Raw genomic sequence first — 20119 nt, forward strand, 5'->3', positions numbered from 1 at the left:
TTCAGCTCAGGTCACGACTGCACAGTCATGAGTTTAAGCCAAGAGTTGGGCTCCACTTTGGGTGTAGAGCCTACTTAAAAAACAAAAACAAAAAGCAAACCAACAAAGACTCTTCCTTTTCTTCCTTGCTTGCTGATTCTTTATAAAGAGAGTTTATTGTCACCTTTCTATTATCTCCTCTAGACCAGGGATATGACTAATAAGTGATAGAGTCATCATATGAGTTTCTGATCTTTATATATTTAAGTTTCAGTTGGATTCTTCAGTGGACCCCAAACCCTAATTTATCTCTATTGTTTCAAACTCCTCCTGTATTGAATTTTGTTTTGTCACCAAAGATGTCAGAGAGTAGTAAAGTACACCGATACATTCTCTCTTTCACCATGCCTGACTGTCTTTTGGTTCCAGTCTGAACAGTCTAAACAGAGAGGGTCGGGATCCAATAGAACATGTAGTTCCAGAATGAGACTCTTGGCAAAAATCGGTGGATGGGGAAGCAGATTCATGTATGTGGAGCAAGGTCACACTTTTTTTTCATCATACACAGGCCTCCCTTCTTGGCCTTGGATGCTTCAGTGATTTAGGTAGAAATAAAATCATATTCACATTTACAGCTGGGAGAGATCACTGTCTCGTTAAAAGAATCAAGATTTCAAAAGACTTTGCGTCTAGATCAAAACAATAAAATGCAGTTTAATGGAAATAAATGCCAAGTCCCACACTTAAGTAAAAAAAAAAAAAAATCATTTGCAGAAGTACAGAATGAGAGGAACTTGGCTGGGTCACAATTGTTATGGGGAAAAAAAAAGTGAGATTTTAGATGATTCTACACTAGACTGGACCCTAGCCTAACGTTAAAAAATCTCCCACTCCCCCCAAAACAACTGAAATAATCTTAGCTCCTATAATAGAAATGTAGTATGGTGTTCAGATTAGTGGAGCTCATCATATCATTCGTTCTATCAGCATTGAAAATATTTCCAGATATAATACTAGTGAAAAATATGAATGATATATAGATTATAATACTATTTATGTTAAAAATGTATGTGTGTGTAATAGATATGAACTTAGTCTTACATTTACATCTCAAAATTTAGTTGCAGAAGTAAAACCTTCATAAGTGTTTTTTTAATGCACTTTTAAAATATTTTTAAAAATTTAATGAATCCCTTCTCATGGCCATGCATCTTTGTAGACATTGATTATGCAGTATTTGGGCAGTATCTGAAATCCTTGGGAAAATTCTGGGCTCTACTTTTTATAAAGATGTGAAAGAAGGAAATATTCAGAGAGTGAAAAGAGCACAGAAGGAGAAGGAAGGTGTGAAGATAAAGGGCTGGGTGTGGGGAGGGGACAAGAATGCAGATTCTTCAGATGTCAAAGAGCTGTGATGAGAAGGTTCAAGGCAGAACTAAGGCATGTGACTAAATGCTATAAAGGAAGAGAGATCTAAACAAGGAAGGCCTATAACAGTTACAAGTATCCCATTATGGATAGGGCTGAGTTCCCACTGTGTTCCCTGCCAACTGGGAGGATGATGAGGATAATGTGAACAACAATGGTTACTATTTGTTATTTACTAAGTGTTTTTCACACATGATCTCATTTAATCTTCACAACAGTGCGATGAAGCTCAGAGAGGTTAAGGAATTTGCCTGAGGTTTTAGTGCCCGCCTCATAAAAGAAGGGACAGTCCAGTATGTCTGCTCTCATTAGTAAAATTTCTTAGCAAAATAATAGTTCAGCTTATCTGAATATCCAGTATAGAGTTTAACAACAGTAAATGTTCAGTGTACATTAGTTGAATGAGAATGAATCAGCATAAATGGGCAAGAAACAGAATGTAATAGGAATAGGTACTGGAAAAAAAAAAGGGGGGGCTTCAGAATAAAATACACACAGCCTCTGCCATGGCTGTAAATCTTGAGATAAGCCTGATGGACATGAAGCATGTTTCTGGAGTAGCGCTATCCAATAGAACTTTCTGCAATGATGGAAACATTCTGTAATTCTGCTCTCCAGTATAGTAGCCACTAGCCACATGTGGCTATTGAGCACTTGCAATGTGGCTAGTTCAACAGAGGAACTAGTTTTTAAGTCATTTAATTTAATTTAATTTTTATTTTATTTTTTTTAAATGTTTCATTTATTTGACAGAGAGTTAGAGAGAGCACAAGTAAGCAGAGCGTCAGGGAGAGGGGGAGAGAGAGAAGCAGGCTCTCTGCTGAGCAGGGAGTCTGATGTGGGGCTCGATCCCAGGACCCTGGAATCATGACCCTAGCTGAAGGCAGTTGCTTAACCAACTGAATCACCTGGGTGCCCCTAAGTCATTTAATTTTATTAATCAAATTTAAATAGTCACATATAGCTAGTGGATACTGTATTGGACGATGTAGAAGCTTCGATTTCCCTTGCATCTCTGCCCATGCCTGCAAGTAGGGCCCAAGCCTTGTAAATTGTTTGGAGGGCACACAAGGATAACAGTTGTGCTGACAGATGCAGTCTGCTCACCCTGGGCTCACCTGGGTGGAATCCAGGCTGGTTGAGGGATCAGAGGAAGCATCAGCAAAACTAACTTCTCGGGACAGCAGGAACTTTGATCTCATTGGTAGGATGCCCAGGTGCCCCCAAGCAGATCAGCCAGAAGGCAACTCCTTAGGGAAGAAGTCATGGCTGGAAGGCTGTGTGAGCCTCTCGCAGGACAGGACCGCCTCCAGTCACTCAATTGTCATGACTCCCAGAGTTCACTGTCACCAAGTTCATGTGGACAAAACAAAGACCAGGAAGGCTTATGGAATTTTAGGATGCTTCATTGACCCCTTAGTACATGCCATGGTTTCCCCCAACCTGGTCCGTAAAATGAGTCCCAAATCTATATCTTTCCCACTTAACCTGTACTACCTTCTGCATCTTTCTCCAAGCTTTAACCACACAGGTCTTCTCTGTTCCTGCCTAGAATGCACCAAGTCCCAGTAGACTACCATGATTAAGAGTACAAATTCTGTAGCCACATTGCTAGAGTTCAGAGCCTTCCTTTGCCACTCACTAGCAAGGAATTAACATTTCTGTGCCCCAGTTTCTCCATTTGTAAAGCAAAAATAATAACAGTACTTACTTCAAAAGGTTGCTAGAAGGATTAAATGCACAAACATGCAAAGTGTTTTGTTCACTACTTGACCCATAATAAATATTATGAAGTGTTGGTTATTCCTAGTAGTAACTGTCTTACTATGTTAGTGTTTGTCTGTACCTTGAATATTTCCCCCCAGGTCAACTGGTCGTGCTGCAGTTTTCAAAGTTAATGTCATCTTTTTAGGAAGACTTTTCTTCTTGGTGAGTTTTAATTATCACTCCCTCCCCACTCCCAGTTAAACGTTTTAGCAGTGCTAGTATGCTGGGCTTTTCTTTCCCAGCCCATGTTCTACTCACATGATTATCTGTTTGGATGATGGATTGTTTAATGTCTTTCTCCTCTTTTGGAGTGAAAGAACGATACTTGTCCAATCGTTCAGAGTTGTGTCCAGGGGGCTAGTGCAGTATCTGTTCAAGGTAGTTGTTTAAAGAAAGGAAGAATTCATGGAGGCATGTCAGTATCATAGGAGAAGGCAACCCCACATTTCAAATTAAGCTCATAGAACAAGCTCTCTTGAGTATTCATATCATCAAGATCCTCCTCCACTCCGCAACACCTTTCGCTCTATTTGCATAGTTCAGTTCTCTCTATCATCACTAACAACCTACCATGATAAGAAGCAGAGGTAGTTATTCATAAGAAAGGGAAACATAAACCATCGAATGTACATCAGGGAAATTTGTTCTCAGAGGTGACATCAAATAATTTCATTTGTTTTTCTGTGGCCCCTTGGGAGGTGGTGATCTACAGCACCAGCTAACCTTCCCTTGAAAGTGTCCATCTGGCATCATGTTGCCAGGGATACCCTCGGAGTCCTTGGAGGCTGCCTACAGCTTCTGTAGGTGCATTACTAAGAGGATTCGAACTGCTCTAACATCGCAGGTCTCCATGGCTGGACATGGCAAAGGTGCTTCTTGCTCACATCACAGGCCAACATGACTGATGGAGAAGGGAAGGGATTTGTTTCATCCACTCATTCAGGAGCCTGGGCCGCCTCTAAATGGCAGCTCTACCATCATTCAGGACTTCAAAGTCAGCTACTGAGCCTCTGACTCCAGCCAGCTTATGTCTGAAGGAAGAGAGCTTGAAAAGTTTTCAGAGGCCAGACCTCTAAGTGGTGGATATCATTTCTCCTCCATTCCCTTAGGCAGACTTATCACATGGCCATGATCAACTGCCAGTTAGGGTGGGAAAGTAGTTTACCTGCTTTCCCAGGAAGGAGAGAGGTGTGGGAATTGGTGAACACCAGCCATCTCTGTCACAAAAGTAAATTGCTATCAGGAGAACACCACCACACAACCCATACAGTGGTGTTAAGACCTCCAATTTTAACTTTGATTTACTTCAACCAAAAATGGGAGCATGTACACATTTTAAGCTTTAAAATCATGCAGGCTTTTCCTGAAGGAATCACACCAAGATCCTAACTTGCAAAGGTACTCTCCAGCAGAAGAGGTGAGGACTGTAAGCCCCGCGGATGAGGCTTCCATCACATGAGTGGCAGCTGAGTTCCTAGTGAAGCCCACCTTATTCCCATTCACCTTTCACCACCCATTTTAAAAAATGTATTTATTTTAGGGGCACCTGGCTGGCTCAGTGGGTTAAAGCCTCTGCCTTCAGCTCAGGTCATGATCTCAGGGTCCTGGGATCAAGTCCCACATCGGGTCGGCTCTCTGCTCAGCAGGGAGTCTGCTTTCCTTCCTCTCTCTCTGCCTGCTGCTCTGCCTACTTGAGATCTCTGTCTGTCAAATAAATAAATAAAATCTTTTTAAAAAAGTATTTATTTTAGCAAAACAGAGCAAGTTCATCAAGCCTGGTGAGGGACAGAGGGGGAGGGAGAGGGACAAGCAGACTCAGCACTGTGGGTGGGATTTGGCGTGAGTCTCTGCACAGTGCTCAGCTCCACAACCCTGAGATGATGACCTGAGCAGAAGTCAAGATTTGGATGCTCAAGCCCCTGAGCCACCCAGGCACCTCTATCACCACCCTTTTTAAAGCTGCCCTAACAAAGTCTTCTTTTGGCAATGGGCTTAACACTCGATACTATTTTTTTTCCTTTCTTACTATCCAAGTCAGATTAGGGGTGCCTGGGTAGCTCAGTGGATTAAAGCCTCTGCCTTTGGCTCAGGTCATGATCCTAGGGTCCTGGGATGGAGCCCCACCCACATTGGGCTCTGCTCCGCGGGGAGCCTGCTTCCTCTTCTCTCTCTCTGCCTGCCTCTCTGCCTAGTTGTGATCTCTGTATGTCAAATAAATAAATAAAATCTTAAAAAAAAAACAAGTCAGATTAGTTCAAAGAAAGCTTAAAACAATGAAAGAAATAGCAAGGCAAGAAGAAAAAAATCATTAATAATCACACAACTGGGTTGTCATTTTCAAAAAGGCTTCTGACAAGGAGACTGAAGAAAGAAGAGAGGAACCCCCAAATTACCCTCCCTAAGGCCCTGTAAACCATTCCCATGGCCCTGTCCTTCTCCACGTGGAAAGCTTCCCAACTACAAGTCTGTAGGGAACCACTCACCCCATACTTCATTTCCCATCCACTAAGGCATACATTTAAACTCTGAGCTATGGAGCAAAAATTTTCAGAAAGGCCCTTTGCCCTTGGGTAGATTTTCCAGTTTCCACACAAAGGCTCTTCTCTAACAGAGAAGAGTTGAGTACAAAAACCTTTTGTTATAGCATGTTTGTGTCACTCACAAGAGGAAGGTGAGGATTAGCATAGTTCGAAACATGCTTTATGTCAGACAAGTCCAGATGCTTTATAAAGGTAAATTTACGTTTTATCTCCAAAGTTAACCCCCGAGACAGATATTATTTTTCCAATTTTACAGAAGAGAAAACTAAGGCACAGAGAGGCTAGTAAGTCACCCAAGGTTACCTAGAAGTGAGTTGTTATGTTCCTTTAATCACTCTTCTCCACTGCCCTTAAGCTCCAGACATGATGGAGAAAATAGGGAAGGAGGCTTTCTGGAAAAGCTCCTTGGAAATGGGGTGTTTTCTGGACTAGGTTGGGCTGCATATTAAGTTACAGGTTAGAAAACCTTTCTTGATCATCTCTGGCAGAGGATGTTTCTTGCCAAGGCATCACCTTAATTCTGGCTTCTGCCTGGTAATCCCAGACCCTGGATACATCTCTCTTGCCCTTCTTAGCCTCGAGAGGTAGTGACTTTGTACAGCTGCTACTCTCAGGACTACATCATGCTCATCACTCCCTTGCAGTAACATCCCTTCGTTCTGATGTAAAATGAAACCAGAAGTAATATATCTTATTACTCAATATATCTTATTGAGAACTGCTTTCTTTCCTAGTCTGGTGCTCAGGGCAGAGAATCCCATGAATAATAAGCAAGTGTCAGATGCAAAAATGGGGAGCTTAGTTTATGGAGGAAAGATAGATCTTCAAGTACATTTTTTCCAATACAATATGGAAAGAGCCACAGAGCTATGTGTGATGTTTTGTGGGTACACAAGATCAGGGTCAATTAGCCAGGCAAGAATGATGGTTGTCATACCTACGTCTTCTGTAATGTTTAGTCCATCTGTTCGCTCGAGGCCAGTGAGCAATAAACCATTGTGTCTAGACCTTCAAGATCATTGATTGAATCCCTTCATTTTTTTTTTTTTAAGAATTTACTTATTTATTTGAGAGATAGTGAGTGAGAGAGCCTGAAAGGTGGGAGGGTCAGAGGGAGAAGCAGACTCCCCACTGAGCAGGGAGCCTGACTCGGGACCCAGATCCCAGGACTCCAGGATCATGATCTGAGCCAAAGGCAGTTGCCCAAACGACTGAGCCACCCAGGCGCCCTCAATCCCTTCATTTTACAGAGCAGGGTATGCAAGCCGTGATTTCCTCAATGTTTATTTTCCCTGCCCCATTTGCATCATCCATCTACGCCCCATAGAAAGGAGAAGAAACTGTAGGATAACAATCTCAACTATTCTTTTCCTAGTTGTAGAACTGTGCGTAGTTACTTAAGCTTTCTCTGCCCCAGTTTCTTTATTAGTGCACACAATATTAATCATTCCAGTCATTGGCCATTGGCTCCATTTTATTCAAGAGGAAAGTGATAGCCTCGTAGCAACCAGACTCTACCCGATTCCCCACCCCTGCCAGCTCCCAACCTCCTCTTCTCCAACACCAGCCTTCCTTGCTCTCTCCACTCTACTAGGGCTTGTCTCCTGCTGTTGCTCAAACCCACCAGGCTCTGTCCCAATGCCAGACCTTCACTCCTCTGTTCCTTCTGCCTGGAATGACCTCCCTTCAGGTACCTGCTTCCTTGACTTTGTTCTCTTCTCTCAGGTCTTTGCTCAAACTTTCTCTCTCAACCAAGTCTACCATGTTCATCCTATTTAAAACTGCAACCTGGGGTGCCTGGGTGGCTCAGTCAGTTAAGTGTCCAACTCTGGATTTCAGCTCAGGCCTTGATCTCAGGATTTTGAGGTCAGGCCCCACTTTGGGTTCTATGCTGGGTGTGGAGCCTATTTAAAAAACAAACAAAACTTCCCCAAACTGCAACCTATTTGTTCTCTTCCTTTCCCAAGCAATATCCCTAGTTCCCCCACCCTGCTCTATTTTTTCTTTTATCCATACAGTTATTATTATTATTTTTTTTAGATTTTATTTATTTGACAGGCAGACTTTACAAGTAGGCAGAGACAGGCAGAGAGAGAGGAGGAAGCAGACTCCCTGCCGAGCAGAGAGTCGGATGCAGGGCTCGATCCCCAGACCCTGGGATCATGGTCTGAGCCGAAAGCAGAGGCTTTAATCCACTGAGCCACCTGGGCACCCCTATCCGTACCCTTATATCTTTGGGTAAACTTCAAAGCTTACCTACTTATTTCATCTATTGCTTATTATCTGTCTCTCCCATCCCCAATAGAATGGAAGTGCCATAGAACAGGAATCATTATCTGATTCATCTCTTATGAATCCTAAAAGCCTTGATTAGTATTTGGCATCCAGTAGGTGATTAGCTGGTGCTTATAGAGAGCTATAAATAAATAAGTCACGTTTGTAAAGTTCTTAACATTGTGCCCAGCATGGAGTATTATCAAAACAAGAGCTCACACTTATTTATTGCCAGGTGCTGTTCTGAGTGTATATACATAATAACTCACTCAGTCCTCACAACAGACGTGGGCCCTATTATCTCCATTTACAGATGAGGAAATGAAGCGTAGAGATGTTAGTGGAACTTGCTAACATCACTGTGCCAATAAACTGTAGAGGCAGGAGAGTGTGGCACCACTCATTCCTTTTATTTTTTTTTTTAAGATTTTATTTATTTATTTGACAGAGAGAGATCACAAGTAGGCAGAGAGGCAGGCAGAGAGAGAGAGAGAGAGTAGCAGGCTCCCTGCTGAGCAGAGAGCCCCATGTGTGGCTCCATCCTAGGACCCTGAGATCATGACCTGAGCCGAAGGCAGAAGCTCAACCCACTGAGCTAACCAGGCGCCCCCACTCATTGCTTTTAATAGCCAGACCATACATCTTTCTCAATAGACATCATTTATACTTTCAGGTCAATTTAAAAATGAATCAGCATTTTTGAGGGGCTGAATTAATACTCTGACAAGGTGCATTATAGTAACATTCTATTGCATGAGGTAGACACACAAACTCCATTCTGGACTTCCCACTTTTTAACTTGCCACCTCACCCCAGCTCTGCACCCGCCATCTGCTGTGACAAGTCTGCCTCTAAGGCAATGGATTCAATCCACCCTCACCCAGGCACAGATTTGGCAGAAAGTGAAGTCCAGAGGGTTTTGTTCCCTTTAAAGTTCTGAGATCTTGAAAGTCAGTGCATCATTTGTTAATAAAACACTTGCAAAGTAACTTATTAGATTATTAGAGTACTTTCACATATGCTTTCATGGAATCTCTGCATTCCAGGGTAATTGGAATCACCCTGTTGTGAACAGGATAAAGCAAATATTTTCCTCAATCTACAGATGAAGAAAGTGAGGCTCAGAAGAATTATGTGACTTTTGCAAGAGCACTAAAATGGCAAGTAAATTAGACTCAGTCCAGGTCTTGGAGGCCACGCCTGGTGCTCCTTTCATATTACTCAGTGGGAGAGAAAAGCAGAAGATTTAGTTTGAGCATTGAAGGTGCTCACAAAGGTTTCTTGCGGTTTTAGTCCATGATATTATTGTTTTGCCCTTGAATGACTACCCCTATCTGTGCCCATTTCCCCATTTCTCTTACAGAACCCCAATTTCCTGAGCGTAAGCTGATTGCTAATTAGGAGACCCTGGGCATTCACCTGCTGGTTGGGGTCATTCTTCGGCAGCTAGGGGCCCCAGGCTAGCTTGTCCCTGAAGATGACCTCAAATAATTCTGCCTTCCTTGTACAGGCGTGCCGGGTCCTTGCATTAAGGGGTAGAGCTTGACTCCTCTCTAGAACAGCTGAGCCTGTGACTGATTTGACTAATAGTATGTGTAGGAAGTACTTTTGGAGAACATTTGTGCCAAGGCATCTGGAGACTTTTCAGCCAAGTCTTTGAGAGAAGCCCAGCCGTTTCAGTTTCCTCCCTTTTGGAACTCAGCCACTGTCTTATGAGGAAGTCCAGACAACCATGTGGAGAAGAATCAAGGCTCTTGGCTGGGCACCTAGCTGACAGCCAGCACCATCTTGTTAGCTGTGTGGGTGAGCCACCTGAGAAGCTGACTTTCAAGCCCTAAACAACCCAGATGACATCATGTGGAGCAGAAATGAGTTGTCTGCTTTGAGCTCTGCCCAAATTGCAAAATAAATGATTATTGTTGTTCTAAGCCATTAAGTTTTGGGGTAGTTTGTTATGCAGCAAAAGATACTTGAAACAAATGCCTTAGAAGCCCTGAAAACATTTTAGATGAGCAGTTTCTCCTTTTCTCACACAAGGTCCCACTGCTGAAAATGCCATGGTTGGGAGGATTTATGTAGGTATTGCTCTTTAAATCTTGAGTCTATCATAATGCTGTACACTTGGAGAACTTTAGATTGAAAAATAAGTTTAAGTGGAGACTGCCCTTAATTGTTTCCTATGCTAATAATAGTCCTATTAGCACTGCCACTAGGGTAATGAGAAAGAACACCATTAATTCTAATGGTTCCAAAGACACCTGAGATGCCTTTAGGGCAGATAATTTCATTTATATTCTGGAGCTTTTTTGGTAAGGGAGGATGGGCAACAAGACCTTTCCATTTCTCTCTCCACAGAAACATACACACACACATTTATTCACTGCAAAAAAAAAAAAAATGCCATTCTTTTAAAATCCATCCTTGAGTCTCTAAATGGACATAGTATTATAATAAACTACCATTTATTTTGCCTGTTGGGCTTATTATGTGTTATAATAAAGCACTGCAACCCTCTGAGGTAGGTGCTGTTTACTGTCTCCATCTTTTTTCTTTTCTTTTTTTTTTTTTTTAAGATTTTATTTATTTATTTGACAGAGAGAAATTACAAGTACACTTAGAGGCAGGCAGAGAGAGAGAGAGAGAGAGAGAGAGAGAGAGAGAAGTCCCTGCTGAGCAGAGAGCCCGATGCGGGACTCGATCCCAGCACCCTGAGATCATGACCTGAGCCGAAGGCAGCGGCTTAAACCACTGAGCCACCCAGGCGCCCCTACTGTCTCCATCTTACAGATGGGGAAAGTGAGCCTTAGAGGAGAGCCTAGGTTCTATCTGCTAGCCCCTTCTTCCCCCTCTCCTCTCTCTTACTCACACACACACACACACACACACACACACACACACACACACAAGAGAATCTTACATTGCATTGACTTTGAGGACTGTCATTTTCATATTTCTGGACTCAGCTCTGTAAACACAATGATAGGAGTGGAATTCAAGGTTTCTTTTCTTTCTTTCTTCTTCTTCTTCTTCCTTTTTTTTTTTTTTTTCCTATGCCCAGTGATCCAGATGTACAAACAAGTGGGCTTGTTTTGCATTTTTGACATTTGAAAAGAAATTCCATGTTGCTAATGCTTATGAATGTGCCTTAGGGCCCTTGGGGGTTTCTACTCAGATCTTTCAGGCTGCATTCTTTTCCCATGGACCCCAGGGACTGTGGAGAAGGCTCCCCACTGGATCTGCCTAGAGCAAGCTGTGACTGTGGGAGTCAGAGGCTTTTGGACTTGTTTCAGCTCTGAGCTGGAGGAGTGCCATGAAATCACATGATGTTTGGACTAAAAGGGCAAGCTAAAGAATGTCTCTCTCATCCTGCCCTGGCCAGTGAAATCCAAGCAGTGAGCAAGGGGGCCCCTCCAAGTTGCTGCTTCAGTCCACTGGGCATGCAAGGGCAATGCAAGAAAAAGACAAGTCTCTAAGCCAGGCCCACTGGGGCTTCTATGACTTAGCAAAATCCTAAAACCAGTTAATGAGAGTCAGGACATACAGGGAAAGATTGTGGTGGATCCCAGAAGGAAACTTTTAGATCCTCTGGTTCATTCCCCTACACTAATGGGAATGAGGGTAGTGGTGGTGATGAAAATAGTAAGCTAGGAGGAGAAGGGACACAATCAGTATTTTAAAGACCATTTGGGTAACCAGGACTAGATTCCAGGTGTCCTAACCCCAAGGCCAGGTAGGAAGTCCTAGGAGCCGAGGGCAACCTCAGTCTAGGGTATTAGTTGGCAGCACATGGGCACTATTTCTGAGCAGCATTGTTAGAGCACTTGTTCTAGGGCCCATTTCTTCAGACTTTAGTCTGGATGCCAAGGAGAATAAGGGTTAGAGAAGAAAAGTCAGCTTATTACTGATAAGAGAGATAGGATACTCTGAATTTCTACTCTCCTCCCAGGCTTTTCCACTTTCCTTCCTTATTTCATATCTTCCTATTCTCTTGGATTAGAGAAAGAAGAAAATCAGGCTGTCCAATAATTACTTTTAGAGGGTCATTTATCTAGACCACTAAGGACCTCATACCAAATCGGAGCATTAATTTAGCTTTCACTGACTGAATTGGGTCTCTGTGCTCCTGTCACCTTTCAAAATTCTCCCCAACATCTACCAGATGATCTCTGGCAACCTGTGGTGAGCCAGGGGTCATGACACAGTTGACTGTAGCCATAAAGGCATGGATCTATGTTGAATCCTGACCCAACGTTGTTTTAGATATTGGAACAACTTATACTAAATTGTAGATATGTAAGTTTTTAAAAAAATTAAACTTCTTATTTTAAAAATGATTATAGGTTCACATGCAGATGTAAAAAAAATAAAATACTATCCCACAATCACTTTTACCCATTTTTACATAATGGGAACATTGTGTGAAACTATAATCTAATGTCAAAACCAGTATGTCGACGTCAGTACAGTCAAGGTACAGAACAGTTCCATTACCAGAGGATTCCTTATGTTGCTCTTTTATAGGCACAACTTTCTCCTCATTCCTGGAAACCAGTTCTCTATTTCTATAATTTTGACATTTCAAGAAAGTTCTATAAATGGAATCATACAGTGTGAAACCTTTTGGGATTGGCTTTTTAAGTCAGCATAATTCCCTGGAAATTCATATAGTTTGTTGCCTATGTCAAAAGTTTGTTGTTTGTTACTTTTTATTGCTCATTAATATTTTGTGGTGTGGAGGTACCACAGCTTGTTTAGTCATTTGCCCATTAAAGGACATTGGGGTTGTTTCCATTTTTTACTATTAGGAATAGAACTGTTACGAACATTCATGTATAGGCTTTTGTGTGGACGTAAGTTTTCCTTATTTCCAGGATATGTATCCAAGAGTGCAACTGTTGGTCTTATAGGATTTGTTTGTTTAGTTTTATAAGAAACTGCTAACCTGTTTTCCAGAATATTTGTATCATTTTACATTCCTACTAGCAATGTATGACTGATCTAGTTTCTCCCTCTACATCCTTTCCTACATTTGGTGTTGCCACTATATTTCATTTTAGCCTTCTGATAAGATGTGTACTGATATCTCATTGTGGTTTTAATTTGCATTTTCTTAATGGTTAATGATGCCGCATGTCTTTTCAAGTGTTATTTGCCATCTGTAAATCCTCTTCAGTGAAATATTTGTGCATGTCTTTTGTACATTTTCTAATTGGATTTTCTTAATGTTGAGCTTTGAGAATTTTTTATTTATTATACATACTAGTCCTTTGTCGGATATGTGGTTTGCAAATGGTTTTGCCCAGTCCATAGCCTTTCTTTTCATCCTTTTAACAGGCTCTTTCACAGACAAAAAAATACTTAATTTTGATAAGGTTCGGTTTATCAATTTTTCTTCTTATGGATCATGCTCTTAGCAACATGGCTAAGAACTCTTTGCATAGCTGTCGATCCTAGAATATTGTATCCTGTTTTTTCCTAAAACTTTTATAGTTTTACAATTAAGTTTGCAATCTGTTTGATTTGAATTTTGTATAAAGTGTGAGGTTTAGGTTGAGGTTCATTTTTTAGCCAATGGATGTCCTATTGTTCTAGCATCACTTGTTGAAAAAGTTATTTTTCTTCCATTGAATTGCTTTCACATCATTGTCAAAAATCACTTGGGCACATTTGTGTGGGTCTATTTCTGGATTCTTTATTCTGTTTCATTGACTTATGTGTCTTATCCCTCTGTCAACACCACACTATTTTGATAACTACAGAGTGATATCAGGTAGAGTGATTCTTGCCACTTTTGTTTTTCTATGGAACTTAGAACTTACGTTTTCTACCATTTTACTTGGGAAGAAATCTCAAACTTACAGAAAGTTGCAAAAATAACAATAGTACAAAATATACCCATGTACTCATTATCCATATTCACCAATTATGAAGCCTCCTTCACATTTATTTATTTAGACAGAGAGAGCATGAATGCACGCAGGGGGAGTGGCAGTCAGAAGGACAGGGAGAAACAGGCTCCCAATGAGCAGGGAGCCACTGGAGGGCTTCCTTTTCGGGGGTTGGGAGGGGGGGATGAATAAGGGCTAGATCCCAGGACCCTGAAATCATGACCTGAGCTGAATGGAGACACTTAACTGACTGAGCTAGCCAGGGGCGCCTCTTCAGCCTTCTTTAATCTAGAATATCTCCAAGTTTTTTTCATCTTTAATGGCATTGACACTTTTGAAGAATACTGAACACCCCCACCCCCACTTTTAAAGTGCAGTCCTCATTTGGAGTTTATCTTAGATTTCCTTATGATTAGATTCAGGTTGCTGTGCATATGTGGCCAAAATATGACAAAGCGGATGTGTCTTTCTCTAGTGTAACACACCTGGATACACTCACATTTCATCTGCCTCCATTTAAATTTTGATCACTATGTGAGGTTATTGTATGATATTTGTTTGGGCCTTAAAAATGGTAATTTCATGATCCCATCCAGCATATAACGTTTATTACGGTTTTTTTCTATATGTGTAACCTGCCCTCCCTGATGCTGGTTTTTTTCACCTGTTAAATGTGGATTAATAATTTCTCTCCCATGAGTATCATTTGGACGGTTAAATAAGGTCCTATATGTAAAATCTGACACATAAAAATCACTCCATGGATACACTTCTTGCAGCCAGAAAGTGTTAAAGGATCTTGGCTTGGATCTTCCTCTCAGACACTCCAGATGACAAGCAAAATCATGACAGAGACAAAGTGCTGGGGCAGCCTCAGCTCTGCCATTTCGGGTTCCCCAAGGGGAAGACGGGAAAATGCCTCCCACCCCACGGGGTGCGGGGAAGTTTAACAGCACGTTTGTAAAAGTGCCGGGACATAGACTGGGTCCTCAAAAAATCATTAGTGATTCCTAAGCTGTTGTACGAGGAGAGTAGGACTATCTGCCAGACTTAACAATTTAAAAAAAAAAAAAAAAAAATATATATATATATATATATATATATATATATATATATATATATATATATAATGTGGGATCATTCTGAGGCAACAGCAAGGTACGAAAAAACATGAGAACTAGCACCACTGAGCCGCTGTGGGCGGATGACTCCAGCTCTCGAAGCTTCAGTTCTACCATGTGTAATTTGGACACAGAAATCAGCGCGCTTCCCCGGGGATTCCGGTGTTAATTAAGGATGCCCAGCAGTACCTGGCACTCCGTCGCCGTCGTCTGAATGAAGGCGGGGGACCGAAGCGTTCCCCTGCACAGCTGCCTGGCGCTCCGAGGGCTTCCGGAGGGGGCGCCTCGCGCCAGCGTCCACGCCCCGGGCGGCCGCACCCCGCGGGCTGGGCGCGAGCCGCCGCCTCCCCACCCCCGCGCCCCGCCCTCCCCGGCGGCCGCAAGCTCCTCCCCCGGCCGCCGCGTCCACCCCCGCGACCGCCCGGCACCTGCAGACGCGCGGCGGCCGGGGAAGCGCGAGGCTAGCCTCGGGCGGCGGCGGCGGCGGCGGCGGCGGCAGCGGGGGAGGGGCGCGGGCGCACAGATGGGAGCAACTGAGAAGGGCGGCAAGAAGAGCCGGAGGCTGTTTTCTTCTCTGCGGCCGTGGAAGGCGACCCGGCGGTTGTGGAGGACGCGCTCGGCTCCCAAGGCGGCGCAGGGTGAGTGTGGTCGCGGCGGGGGGACCTGTTACAGCGCGCGGCTGGCGCGGACTGGACTGCGGGAGGGCCGCGGTGGCTCCCGCAGCCGGAGGCGGCATCTCGGGCCCACCTCTCGGTTCCTGGGCCCTCAGGGTGGGGGGCGGCGCGACCTGGATGTCTGGCCTGGCCCGGGCGACCCTCCACCCCGACCTTCGGCCCCTGTGACAAGCCCGATCTTCCAGGCTCTCACGGGGCTGCTCACCGAAGTGCAGGGGCCGGTCTCGGCGCGGTCCCCTTTCTCCTTCTACCCCTGAGCACCTCTCGTTGGGCCAGGTGGTTGCAGTTTGTTTCCTGCAAAAGCCCCTGTCTGTAGGTTTGACTGGGGACGGGAGGAATTCAGGCTGCCTCCGGGACACAGTCTACTCAGGTTTGTGTCCCTCCCAACACCTGGCCGGTTGCCTGCAATGCAGTAGCCGTGGTGGGGGGAATGAATCTGAACCCAAGGTTACCTTCAGGGTCTTCGCCATTTGGACCCACCACCTTTCCAACCTGTCTGCGGTGATTCCCTGTTCGCTGCTTAGCTCTAGTCCCCATAAACTACTTCCTAAACACAGTACACCCTGTCCCCACCATGGCCTTCAATCACATTTATTCAGTCACTGATTCACTCCATTCATTCCTTCCACAATCTCTATTGAGCTCTTCCCGTGTGCGGGGGCCTGGGGTGAACAAGATAGGAAAGGCCCAGCTCGTGGCACTTCTTCTAGAGGGGGAAACAGACATTACACCCCTCAGATAGGTAAACGTCCCCATTACAGATTGCTATGTGTGCTGGGAAGGAACCACAGAGTGTGCTGGGAGAGGAAAAAAGGCAGAGTTGCCCCAGCTTACAAGGCAGATGGCCAGGGAAGACCTCTTGGAGGCAATGTGATTTAAACGGAGACCGGAACACTGAGTGGGAGTTACTCCAGCATGGAGCCTGGGGAGAGCATTCCTGCCAGTGACAATAACAAGTGGAAAAGGTTCCCAGTGTGCCTGAGCTTAGCACTGGGAAAGTGAGGGAGGCAGGGCCTAGATCAAGGTCTGGGTAGGGCATGATGAGAACAGTTTGGATTTTATTTCTTTTTCTTTTTTTTTTTTTTTAAAGATTTTATTTATTTATTTGACAGAGAGAAATTACAAGTACACTGAGAGGCAGGCAGAGAGAGAGAGAAGGAAGCAGGCTCCCTGCTGAGCAGAGAGCCCGATGCGGGACTCGATCCCAGGACCCTGAGATCATGACCTGAGCCGAAGGCAGCAGCTTAACCCACTGAGCCACCCAGGCGCCCTGGATTTTATTTCTAAAGCAGGCTGGAAGGCTACTGATGTGTTCTCAGCAAGGCTGTGACATGATCTGCTAGCTCACTGACTTGTGTGTATTCAGTGTGGCCATGCCCTCATCTCAGTCTGCCCATCCATCAGGGAGGCTCAAATGCCTTTTCCTCTGTGAAGCCTTTCCTGGGATTTCTGCCACCTGTAACCTCTTTTTGAATAGGGCCTCTGGCACTGTTCACTGGGTATTACAGATTCCACGTGGGTGGGTTCTCATCTGTATCATCATTGCCTCCCCTACGTGGGCTTGGTACTTTCTAGATACCTGTTTGCTAGACTGTGTGTGTGTGTGTGTGTGTGTGTGTCCTGTCTTGTCCTTTCCATCTGTTTCTATCATCTGAGAGATGACATGCCTTTTTCTGAGAGACTGACATGCCTTGATTTCTAAAATGGCCGACCTGATGCAGGGCAAAAGCTATACTGCACCCCGGCCCTGTCATTGATACAGCCCTCTGCCCCCCTCCACAGGATTGTTTTGAAGATTAAATGAGTTGATGAGTTAAATGAGTTAATAAGTGTGAAGTGCTGGCACAGAGTAAACATTCTAAAACTAAATTTGACTCAAAGCAAGAATTATCTTTTAAGTATTTATTTATTGAGTTAGAAACAAGCTTTTCTACTGTTGGTAGTTAGACTAAGACTTGGTATTGTTATCTTGCTGGCTTTCAAAGAACGTCTTACTGCTTTTGGTCAATGCACAATTAAATCCCTTGCCCATTGCCACTAGACCTTAGTAAGTCTGAAGGCTGACCTCCCTTCTACTTTAGCTTGCCTGAGGAGTTGAAGAGTCATGCAACAAGTATTCCTTGAGTGATAATTACATGCAGAATGTAATTCCAGGTGTTGTGTAAATGTTTACAAAAGAGGACTACCTGGATATTTCTACTGTAGTAAAATCGGTTAGAATAAGTCTCCTAGTTCTATAGTGTTTAAAGCCAGTTCTATACTGTGTATACAGTTGTCCTCTCCTCTTTTCTCTGTTTCTGTCCTAGAGGTCACCCGTGGCTTCTTGGAACCCACCGCCATACCACACTTCTTTTTTCTCTTCTTCTTCTTTTTTTTTTCTTTTTTTAAAGATTCTATATATTTGTCAAGCAAGGGGGAGCAGCAGAGGGAGAAGGAGAAGCAGGCTCCCCACTGAGCAAGGAACACTATGAAAAACTTGATCCCAGGACTCTGGGATCTTGACCTGTGCCTAAGGCACTAACCAACTGAGCCATCCAGGCGTCCCCACACCTCTTTTTTCTTAAGTAGAATAATGGTTGATCACTATTTCTCTACTTCTCCCATACAACCTGGAGATAAGGCCATCATAATGTCTTATATTATAAGACATTATGGCTGCCTCCGGGACACAGTCTGCTCAGGTTTGCGTCCCGCCGAACACCTGGCCAGTTGCCTGCAACGCAGTAGCCATGGGGGGGGGGGGGCGGGAATGAATCTGAACCCAAGGTTACCTTCAGGGTCTTCCCCATCTGGACCGACCCCCATTCCAACCTGTCTGTGGTGATTCCCTGTTCGCTGCTAAGCTCTAGTACCCATAAACTACTGTTATACATTACAGTTTATAGAATAGATCAACTACAAGATCTTGTTTCAATCTTGACAGCACACTGGACGAAGGAAGGGCAGATGGTGTTTATTTCTTCCATTTTATAGATGAGGAAGGTGAAGTAAGAGACTGACTTGCAGGAGGTCATATGACTGGTGAGTGGCAAACTCAAGCCTGATTGTCCATACAGCATTCTTTCTGCCACATCTCCCTGCACAAAATAAACATGTTCCAAAATCTATACTCATGGAGAGAAGTAAAATTGATAAATATCATGCAATAAAAGAAATCCATTTCCCCATTTAATTTTTTTTTTAAAGGTGGCCTGAATTTCTCATAATGATGGGACATCATCTCATAAGTGATGGACACCAATTTGGGTATCTCAAATCATGTGTTTTGGTGCCAGACTCTGATTAGAATCTGACATTAGTAAGTGGCACAGTAGTAAGCTGTGTGATCTTGGGCAAGGTGCTAAATCTTTTAAAAACTCAGTTATATGTCATATATAAAATAGAGATGATAATTCCCATGTCACAATGTTACTGTGATGATTACATGAGTTAATGTATATAAAGTGCCTGGTACACAGTAGTCTACAGGGTGGTAGTTATTATTTTTATTAATTTTAGTCCAGATAGTGTACCCTATGATCATATTCCCAACAATGGTTAGTCACAGGACTGGAAAGCTTAGTAACCTATGGGAATAAAACATGGTTGGGAAACTCCTTAGGGGCAGGTGTTCCTTCTGTACTAACCAAAAGGTCTTTCACAGCATCTTTTTTGTTCCCACCTTTTTTTTTTTTCCACCAGGAGGCTGCAAGTGAGAAGCTTTAGGTTTAGGGGAATCTTGGCATCTTTTCAGCCTAACACTGTGTCCTGAATATAGAAGACATTCAATAAATATGTTTGTAATGAAAAGATCCTTTAGGAGGTCCTATCTATCTATCTAGACACACAAACACACACACAGCCAAAGAGAATGCATCTGCAATTTACTACTAGTAATTGCAGATGCATTCTTGTTACTGTAAGTAAGATAAATACTTAGAAGAACAATTACTGGGTTAAAAGGTATATGCTTTTTTATTTGGAAAAATAGCTGACCTCCATACATCTGTGCTAATCTAGCTCCTACCAGGAGTGTGGGCGATTCTTGCCAATACTGAGAACTGTCAGACTTTTTAATGTTTGCCAGTTCCATGGGTGTGAAATGGTACTGCAGGGTTGTTTTGTATTGAATTTCCTTAACAAATAATGAAGTAAAGATCTTTTCACATGAATTTTGGCCATGTGTGAATAAGGCCTATTCACATCTTTCCCCATTTTTTGTTTTAACTTAATGGTTTGTCTTTTTCTTATCTAACAATTTGTTGGCTTACGTGTCCAAACAACTTAAAAAAATATAGCTAAGCATGCAAGCTATTCCAAATGGGAATATGAACAGGCTGTGCCCAAAGGAAATTAACACCCCGAATGCTTCCAAACTTTCTAGAGAACGATATTTTAGACAAATATCAAAGCTTTTATGTCATAGAGAAGGGAGTGAACCGTCGGTGGATTGGTGAAAGTGTTTTGTA

At 43.3% G+C, this 20119-nt stretch overlaps 1 protein-coding gene and 1 long non-coding RNA gene across 4 annotated transcripts in view; one reads left to right on the forward strand and one right to left on the reverse strand.

The window, feature by feature from the left end:
• Positions 1-15403, reverse strand: part of LOC309842896 — a 47492-nt gene extending 32089 nt beyond the window's left edge. Inside the window, exons 1-3 of the long non-coding RNA XR_014299839.1 lie at positions 15187-15403; positions 3433-3543; positions 2526-2750 (exon numbers count right to left, since the gene is read on the reverse strand). This is a non-coding gene — a long non-coding RNA (uncharacterized lncRNA). The remainder of the gene's footprint in view (positions 1-2525; positions 2751-3432; positions 3544-15186) is intronic.
• A 27-nt stretch (positions 15404-15430) lies between these two features.
• The window catches only part of DNAJC6 (DnaJ heat shock protein family (Hsp40) member C6), a 139161-nt gene continuing 134472 nt past the window's right edge, over positions 15431-20119 (forward strand). Inside the window, exon 1 of one of the 3 annotated variants that reach the window (XM_082687825.1) lies at positions 15431-15635. In XM_082687825.1, the coding sequence (XP_082543951.1) occupies positions 15521-15635 (115 nt within the window). In that variant the 5' untranslated portion in view covers positions 15431-15520. The remainder of the gene's footprint in view (positions 15636-20119) is intronic. The other 2 variants (XM_082687824.1, XM_082687828.1) reach the window with 2 other exon arrangements.

The sequence above is a fragment of the Mustela nivalis genome (genome assembly GCF_964662115.1).
Source record: "Mustela nivalis genome assembly, chromosome: 10".
In the NCBI taxonomy this organism is placed as follows: Eukaryota; Metazoa; Chordata; class Mammalia; order Carnivora; family Mustelidae; genus Mustela; species Mustela nivalis.